Below are 10,749 nucleotides of genomic sequence, written 5' to 3'. Positions count from 1 at the left end.
ATCTGCTAAGCCCTTATAAACTTTTGAGCGTAAAACTAATTGATTTTGATGACATCAAGCTAACCTACATTGCTCTATACTACAATAAGCATCAATAATAAATTGTTGCAACAATCGGCCACCGCGCAACATGCACACCTCAGTGTCCTCACGCACTTGTAGTCGAAATGCATAAAATTGCATCTGAGTAACACAATCCTTATTAGACAATCCATGTATATTAATTGGAACATTAACATCACTATAAGGTACCTTTACATGCTAACCATCATCACCCATAGGAAAAAGAAGAACGTATAGCATTGGCATATATGCCCTATGCAAGTTTGAAATAGCAATACATCGTCCATCCCGACTATAAACATGTATGTCTCGACGATCAAGAGTATTCTCATCGCCTTGTCTTGGCATGATAGCTGCAACCTCAGTTGCCACTGGAGCTGAGTATTGTCTATTAGCATGTTGAACCCCAAAAATAGTCATTCTCAAATCATGCAAGGGATTGTTTTGCAATTGCATACCCACGGATCTAAAAGCTTGTGCATATGCATCATAGACTGAAGCTCCCCAAGCAAGTTTGGCAATAAATTAGGCATAACATCCAAGCGATTAGATAACTCATGCTCAGTATCATAAACATAAAGTTGTGCAAATCTTGGCATTTCCTGTCGTTGCACATTAGGAATCAAAGGGCCTATACGATGATAAATGGAGCCATGCACTCTAAAGGTATAAGAATTTCCTACAACAGACAAAAGCTCATCAACATTAGCACCAAGCGACACAAATGCAAGAGCACTATTATATGCTCGTATATTATTTTTAAATACTATGCTTTGAGGATGCATACCATGCAACAAATCATGCAATAGTTGTGGTGGATATTGTAACCGTGGCAACATTACTTTTCCATTTTGACAACAATGTTTACCAAACAAAACTGACCCCTGCACTTGAGCCTCACATCTCCACAATTTAGCCGAACATCGCTCACACATCTCAGAAAGACTCCCCATGGAATGCATAATCGGGTCTTGAAATAGCAATATTGTAGTTGCAGGATGAATATCCATTGCAGGCAAAGCATGTAAAATGGAGCAAAAAACCCCATTTCGAGCACTAAAGGTTGGAGCATTATTGACACGTGACTCATTAATCATAGCATCTCCTAGGTTTTGGTGATTTTCAGCATCACAATTATAATAATTAGCAAACTGCTGCTCAATCAAACTGTGAAGTCCCTCACGAATCAAGCTATCATGATTTAGAGCCCCTCCTTGCAAAACGTTCTGGCACTCAACTATAGTAGAACACATCTCTTGATACCCCCTCCGGTCATGTCTTGCCATTTGAGCCCTAAGCCTAGCAATCTGTCATTGTCTATATCGTGTAGAGTTGAGTCTATGCCTATGAATACGCAACACATAATCCCTGCTAGTTCTCTGATTATTTAATCCCATATTGTTTGGATTCTCACAAAGCCTACACATCAAGAGAAAACATGCATTCTTTCAAGCAGAGACTTGATTGGGATTAGTATTTCTAAAAAGACTTAGAAGTAGAATCAATCTAAAATCACATAATTGAAAAATAGTACGACAATTTAAATCAGCACAATCCTCCTACGTGCAAGGAACAATAGCAGTCAAAATTAGAACCATCATATATTTTTATATATTCTATACAATTAGATATATCTAACCCAAAGATTTCAAAAAAAAACTATATCCAACCGGCGCGCGATCCCCCAACCCCTATAACTCAAACCCAAACATCACTCTTCAACATGAATGCGCAATAAACTATAAAACGTTAGGATTCTTAAATCAATGAACTTTTCTCTATACATTGCAAGTCATAATAAGTATTTCTATAGATCAAACCTCAAGAAAGAGGCAATATATATATACTTAAAAATATAAATGTATTTAATATTTACAAACTCTTAAAAAGAGAAAGAATACACAATCTTATTCCAATCCATAGCAAGTACCTAAACATTGAAACGTATTTTACAAAGAATATTACTATTTGATATGTACTACATTGTAAGAAATAATAATTATATCTATAAATAAACTATAGATCAATGTTTACAAACCCTTTAAAAGAGAGAAGAATGCATCACCCCCAATTAATTGAACCAAACACTGGAGAAAGAGAGAGAGAGAGAGAGAGAGAGAGAGAGAAAGAGAGAGATGGACAGAGAGAATATTACAATTAGACAATTAGAAAATATTACTCACATGCATTACACCATAAAAATGAATAAAGTTTAGGGTTCCACATTGTTTGATATGATATCAAGTGTCAAGAAAGAGACATCACACCACACTGTAGATACCCAATAAAGTTTACTCAATTTAGTCTCGTTACAAAAAAAGATAGCACACATAATCACAAAAAAAGCAGTGGCCCAAGCATTTCAATATCTTCATAAGCGAGACAACAATAGATCATAACGTTCATCCAAATGTTGAAAAGAGAGACAGAGAGAGATCAAACCTCAAGAAAGAGGTATCACATCGTTACATTAAAACCAATATAAGCTTCACAAAAAGGAAGCACACATCATCACAAAAAAAAACTTTGGTCCAAGCACTTTCAAATAAGATATAAGCGAGACGATAATAGATCATAAGCCTCAGCCAAGCAAATCCTCCTCAATTGGGACCGTTCATCTGACGACTCAATTGTTGTAGCAAGGCATTGAACCTATTAATGTTCATTTGGAACTGCAAAAACGGTAGTCGACAACCCCTCTGGCAAATCACAGGCTCGTGGTCATCTCCAAGCCTCCAAAACGATGCCCACATATCATTCAACAACAAATTCATCAACCTACTTGTCTCAAAGACAATTGCTGAAAGTTCTCTCACTTCACCACCCAAACCACTCGAGACTTGTTGAAGAACACTCTGGGTCTGCTTTGTCTCGCACACAACACTATACAAACCCTTAGCTTGTTCATGCAACTCTGCAAAGTAAATAGCAAGTGCATGATCGACACGTGTGGATAAACTTGTCTGCAATTCCATCAACTCATTCATCTTGGTCTCGAGGCGTTTAAACTCCAAAGAACTTGAAGCAGCCTTTGTGTTTCTTCGGATCGATGAATGACTCTCAAAAAACTAACAGAACTTTCATATCCTCCAGCATGCCTGAGTGCACGACGAACTACCTTCTTCCTTATAACGTCTTTCCCTTTGCACACATTCGTTTGCACACTGGGAGCGCACTGCACAACATTTGCTACAGACACATTTTTTCCTCCATGCTGCACAAAACACATGCGTCAACATCAAGGTGCACATCAACTATTTTTATCTTATATTAAAAATTAGAAACAGTGAAAAATCCTAGATGACATTGGATTAACTTCCAATGCATTAAATTTAAACATACGTGCATTAAATCATATGATTGACTATAATAGAATTTGCTATAGTAAGTAACATCCAGAGTGAGGTTTCAATTTGTTTATCCCACACATAAGACTCAAGTGGGTCTTCAAGATGCATTTGGATTATTTGAAGCAAATTCTCATGGCTCCTAGTTGAGAGATTAGGCTTTTTGTCACAATGGATGTATCCAATCAAGGATCAAAGCCAATGCCACAATGACCAGTGAATTGGTATTTTAGGTGGTGCACTTAACATTGCATGGTACACACCACACAATATCCTTTCTTAGAAAATGATGCCCCAGGACAATGCAACATTCCCCACCCCTACCAATAAAACTATAATTCACACACTAAACAATCTCCTAAGTTTAAAAACATCAATAACGGATTTTTAATGCCATGAAGGGTTACTACATCCATACCAACCCCACAAATCACAATGAGTTCTGAAGGATAGTTGTACCTATATCTATATCTATATCTATATCTGTACCTATATCTATCTAATCTAATATTCTATATCTATATTTAATGTCAATAATGGATACAAAGGGGGGAGGTGTAAATGGGATGAGAGATAGAGGGGTTGTGAGTAGAGGAGAGTAAAGCATTTGATGTTTTTGTGATAGCATTATCCACTGTGCGATAGGGAAGTGAAGCGCGCCAGGAACGCTAGTAATAATAATAATAACAAACAACCAACTAAACTAATTAAAATTAAAATAATAAAACAATAAGACTAAGTAACTATTAACTATTCATTTCCATTTTATATAACTATAACTACAACTAAATCATTACTCACCACAACTATAACTAATTATTTTATATTTTATATTTTTATTTTTATATTATTATTATTAGTTTTTTATATTTTTATACTAATAAATAAAATAATAATAAACTAAACCAACGATTAAAATAAAAATAATAATACCACAATAAACTAATAATAAAAATAAATATAATATAATATAATGTAATAACTAACAATAACAAAGTTAAAATAACAACCATTAACAAAACTATATAGCTATATAAGAATAATAATAATAAAATAACGCAATTTGTTGGTAATAACAACAATAATAATAATAAACAATAAACAATACAACAACAACAATAATATAAAACAGTAATAATAAACTAATAATATCTAAATAAAATAACATCATCATATCATATCATAATCATAATAATAGCAATAATAATAATAATAATAATAACAAACTCACAATACATATTTATAATTTATGATTTATATTTATAGTATAATACATATAATACAATATAATAACTATAACTAATAACTAACAATAATAACAATAAACGAGAACAACAATAATAAACAAATAATCATAATCATAATCATAATTACTATTACTAATAAATAAACCGAAACTATAACTATTAACTATCTAAATCTAAATCTAAATCTTATCTTAATCACATCACAATAAAATAAAATAATACCACAACAAACTATAAACTAACAATAAACCAATAAGCAATACAACATCAATCATCATCATCATCATCATCATCATCATCATCAACAATAATAATAATAACAATATCAATATCAATAATCAATAATAATAATAACAATAACAATAACAATAACAATGATGATGATGATGATGATGATGATGATGATAAATAGATATAGATAATAAAAAATAAAATAAAACAACAATAATAATAAACTTAAACTATTAAACTATAACTACTAACTATTAATTATCATTATCATCATCATCATTCATCATCATCATCATCATCATTATAGATATAGATATAGATATAGAAGATATCTATCTAAACAACAATAAACTAATAAACAATACATTTAACTATTTAACATTCATTCACATTCACATTCACATTAACATTAACTATTTAACATTCACATTAACATTGACATTCACATTCACATTAACATTAACTATTTAACATTCACATTAACATTGACATTCACATTCACATTCACATTAACATTAACATTAACACATTAACACATTCACATTCACATTCACATTCACATTAACATTAACATTAACAATTTAACATTCACATTAATTAACATCACATTCACATTCCCATCCACCTTAACATTCACATTCACATTCACATCCATTCAGATATTAAAATTCAAATTCAAATAATAATAAACTAAACCAATCAAAATAATAATACCATAATAAACTAACAATAACAACGATAAAATAACAACCATTAAAAAAACTATATAGCACAATATAATAATAATAAAATAACACAATTTGTTGGTAATAAACAATACAACAACAACAGTAATAATACAATAAACAATACAACAACAATAATAATATAAAACAATAATATCTAAATCTTAATCTTAATCTAAATCTAAATCTAAATAACTATTAGCTATATTAACTATGTATAACTATTAACTATTGACTAATAACTATTAGCTATATTACCTAGAACATTAATTAACTACTAACTATTAACTATTAACTATTAACATAACAATAAAATATAATAATAATAATAACAACCAAAACAATATCTAACTCTAAATAAAACAATACCAAAAACAACAATAATAAACTAATAACATCATAATCATAACATAACATAATTACAAATAAATTATAACTATTAACTAATAACTATTAGCTATAACATTAACTACTAACTATTAACCATTAACTATAACTATTAATATAACAATAAAATATAATAAGAATATAATAAAAATAATAACTAAAACAATATCTAACTCTAAATACTAACATTCACATTCACTATTTCACATTCACATTCACATTCACATCAACATTCACAATTTCATTTCACATTCACATTAATCAAATATTTAACATTTAACATTCACATTCACATTCACAATTTCATTTCACATTCACATTAATCAAATATTTAACATTTAACATTCACATTAATTAACATTCACTTAACAATAATAACAATAACTTAACTTAACAATAATAACAATAACTTAATAATTTATTTAACATCAACAACAACAACAACAATAATAATCATAATAATAACTTCACAATAACAATAACAATAATAATAATAACTATATTAACAATAACAATAATAATAATAAATAATCTATATCTACTTATCATAAACAATAATAACAATAATAATAATAATAACCTGACAATAATAACAATAACTTAACTAATTAATAATAACAACTTAATAATAATTTAACATCAACAATCAACAACAATAATAATAATAACCTAACAATAATAACAATAACTTAACTAATTAATAATAACAAAAATAATAATAAGTAAGAAAGATAATAATAATAATAATATAATAACTATAAACTATAAACCAATAATAAACTAAAAAACTAATAATATATAGATAAAATAACATCATCATATCATAATCATAATCATATAATATATATCTAACTCTAAATAAAATAATACCAAAAACAACAATAATAAACTAACTAATTAGATATTATTTTTAGATATAAACTAAAAATATCTAATCTAAACAATAGAAAACAAAAAACTAATAACATCATAATAATATCAATAACTATAACTATAACTATAATAACACTAATAATAACTATAACTAAGATATAAACTAAAAATATCTAATCTAAACAATAATAAACAAAAAACTAATAACATTATAATAATATCAATAACTATAACTATAACTATAATAACACTAATGATAACTATAACTAAGATATAAACTAAAAATATCTAATCTAAAAAATAATAAACAAAAAACTAATAACATCATAATAATATCAATAACTATAACTATTAATAACACTAATAACACTAATAACTATAATAATAATAACTATAACTATATAACACTAATAACTATAACTATTAATAACACTAATAACACTAATATTAACTATTAACACTACTATTAATTTTAATAACACTAATAACATTAACATTAACATTATTATTAACACTAATATTAATGTTATTAACTTAATTAACTTAACATTAACATTAACATTTTAATTAACTTAACATTTAACATTAACGTTTAATTAACGTTTTAATATTAATTTCGCGCAGGGGCGGGGGGGATTTCGCGCACAGGCGGTTGACTTCAGCAGCACGGAGGGGCGGGCGGAGCGGATGGGGGCGGAGGCGGGAGGACAGACGGATGGGGCGGAGGAGAGAGAGAGAGAGAGAGAGAGAGAGAGAGAGAGAGAGAGAGAGAGAGAGAGAGAGAGCGGGAGGGCAGGCAGATGGGGCGGAGCGGGAGGGCAGGCGGATGGGGGCGAGGCGGATGGGGGCGAAGGCGAGAGGGCAGGCGGAGGAGAGAGAGAGAGAGAGAGAGAGAGAGAGAGAGAGAGAGAGAGAGAGAGAGAGGGAGAGAGAGAGGGCGGGAGGCAGGCAGATGGGGGCGGAGGGGAGGAGGATGGGTGGGGATGGGGGCGGATGGGTGGGGGGGGGGCAGCATCTGGGGGGGGCGGGGGTTCACAGAGGTGTGCCGAGAGGAGAAGAGAGAGAAGGAGAGAGAACCTGAAGCTCGCTCGCTTGCTCCTGAAGCCAATCGCTCGCTCTTCCACCTGAAGCTCTTCTCCAATTGCTCGCTCGCTCACTCCTGAAGCTCTTCAATCGTTCACTCCTCGCCTCAATCATTCGCTCGCATCAATCATTTGCTGGTGAAGATCTTGGCCTGGATATATGTTCGCTCCTCATCATGAGAGAGGGAGGACGTGAAGACGTGGGGGGCATTAAAGCCACCTCGACCCCCCTACATGCATGCAATTCAAATCTTTTCTTTCATGCAATTCAAATTGGAGGCTCGGGAGAAATTGGAGGCTCGGGATTTCAAATGGAGGCTCGGGAGAAAACCGGAGGTTTGGGAGATCACCGAACCTCTAGCCAAGATAATAAGTAAGAAAGATGTAAGAAATCGTGGAGTTGGAGCAGCTTGTCGACCATAACTCTTCCTTCTTACAGAAATGGTATGGTCTAAGATTGCAATGGGAGCAAGTGGGATACCAAATAATGACCAATGTTGAAGAGCTATGCGCAATCAAGGCATTTGAATATGACCCAACCTATGTCACTCCAACTTCCTATAGGGTATTGTCTTCTATTCGTGACCGACCCCTAGAAGAGCACATTGAGGGAGATCTATTTTTAGATCGCATCATCACTGAGGAGGAGTTGCATGTCACTAGTCGAACGGACTCCAGTGACTTCATGCTTGACGTCCTCAACTATATTATGCACGTAGGCATTCACCCTTTCGACATGGACCATTATGCGAATGTCTCAAGTATAATCTGAATTTCTATGCCTAGCTCATGCGAAGGTAACACTCTCACATTAAGTGCTGAACAGTCATCACCCTCTAACCCTTTAATCCTAGGAAGGATTCTTCTCAATTCAAAGAGGGGGAGGCATGGTAAAACAAAGCAAAACACATAACATGAACCATAAAGGAATATAACACATGCAGGACATGAGGGACCTCAATGGTAGGATGAAGTAACTTTTGACCGAGGAATTGACAATAAAAGTTGAAAGTAGTGGACTTAGATTTTTGAAGAAAAAAGTCTAATCATGTACTAAAATAGGTTTATCTGCCTAGCATGAAGTCTTGTCTTTCAGTAAAGCTAGGTGGAAAAGCACTAATGGCAAAACATGGCTTATGAAAGGAGCTGAAGATGTCGTAGTAGGACTGAGGCCCATCACCTACCTTTCATGGAAGAGGAAAGAGCAAAGTATGGTTTATCCCTTGAAAATCAGGCATACAACCAACTCAAGTTTAGGAGCATCCACAATATCGAAGGAGTGGTGACCACCGAGGAAGCTATTAGGAGGATTGTGGATTAGTGCACCCTTGCCATGTATATCGAAAAGTTGACCACACTAGATGTGTGGAATTCTAAGGATGTATGAACCTCACAAGGAGAGTGGGACAGTCTACTTGGCAAGCAGGGAAGAAACTAAGCAGGTGCAAGTCTCGCTTAACAAGACCCTAGTTGAAAAGGCACTGGGATTGGAACCAAAGGTGGAGAAGAGGCACAAAAGAGATGTCTATGCCATATTGGGGATAAAGAAGGAAAGTGTCTTAACAAATTATGGCATAAGCATCCAGGACATCCTCGACACAAAGATTAGATTGCAAGCAAAGCTAATCCACACCCTCTTCTCTAGCCTAAGGTACAATTTGCTCATCCATAGAATTAGCGTGCCCGTGTTGGAGAACATGGCAGCTCACTCGTTGCATGAAGTGGATTGGAACGGCTATGTTAGGAAAACTATAGACCAATCAGCCAAGACACTCGAGCTCAGAAGTAGACCAGAAGGTGGGGAATCCCCAGCATCAAAGGGAATTGACAAGAAAAAGCCCTCAGCCAAGGCCACATTCATAGGGTATGGATGAGTTTTGACTGCCCTTATCCTAGAGGCTATAAAAGAGGCACAAGATGGAGAAGAGGGATCGAATGAAACACTGAAGAAGTCACCTCCTCATCATGACAAAGAACCATCAAGTGAGAGGATGATTAGTGAAGAAGAGAAAGAGCAAGAAGCTCGATCCATCAAACGAAAGGTGAAGACACCTAAAAAGAAGGCAACAAAGAAGAAGCAGGAGGAAGAGATAAAGAGAAAAGAAGAAGTAGACCTACTTAAAGCCAAGGTTGAGTCAAAAAGAGCTATGGAACAAGAAGAGGAGTTGAGAAGGAAAGAAGAGGAGGACCTGGCACAAGTTGTACACATATCCATTGAATAGCGGTGTCGGCAGGAGGAACTAGCAATAGTGAGCCCACCTAGGTAGGACAGGCCCGAGCTAGTGTCCAAGTGGTAAAAGACTTGCCTCCACCCATCCCTAAAGGAAAGGGCAAAGCCGCTACCCAACCCTGCCTACCCTCTTGGCCACTACCCCAACCATTACAGCAATGCTAGGTACCCCTGCCACAGTGGAAACCAACAGCCTCATGGCATGGGTGAATTTCTTAGTCAATCAGGCACATATCCCAATGCCCACCTCCAATGCGGGCACCCCAACTACAAGAGTGAAAAGATCGGCTGCTACAGACACCAAATCTCAATAGGGACCCAAGCAACCAAAGGTAGATGCTATCGCCATGGAGCCAGAGGTCATAGATCAAAACAAGCATGTCAAGGAGCTCTACACTCAATTGGAAAGGGCAAGGGAGGAGAAGAGAGTGGTAGTGGCAACGCTGGGAAACGGAAAGGGAAATGGAAAATGCCTCCCAGCTAGAAAAGACACGCTAAGTGGCCTTGCAACACAAAGAAATCCATGTGTTGAAAGCATAATTAAGGGCCAAGGAGAACGACAAA

At 34.3% G+C, this 10,749-nt stretch overlaps 1 protein-coding gene across 1 annotated transcript; it reads right to left on the bottom strand.

Moving 5' to 3' along the window:
• Positions 1-2,495: 2,495 nt before the first annotated feature.
• On the bottom strand, positions 2,496-8,094 carry LOC148022900 (uncharacterized). Its single transcript, XM_087695149.1, has 2 exons — positions 7,951-8,094; positions 2,496-3,277 (listed from the first exon to the last, which is right to left on the bottom strand). The coding sequence occupies exons 1-2, from the start codon at positions 8,068-8,070 to the stop codon at positions 3,047-3,049; spliced, it is 351 nt and encodes a 116-aa protein (XP_087551275.1). The 5' UTR covers positions 8,071-8,094; the 3' UTR covers positions 2,496-3,046.
• Positions 8,095-10,749: the final 2,655 nt, after the last annotated feature.

The sequence above is a fragment of the Lygodium microphyllum genome, chromosome 16, assembly GCF_053477565.2.
Source record: "Lygodium microphyllum isolate KBCC chromosome 16, Lygodium_microphyllum_v1.1.10, whole genome shotgun sequence".
NCBI lineage: Eukaryota > Viridiplantae > Streptophyta > Polypodiopsida > Schizaeales > Lygodiaceae > Lygodium > Lygodium microphyllum.
Note: the sequence above shows the minus strand (reverse complement) of the source record. Positions and strands in the feature narration are given on the sequence as shown.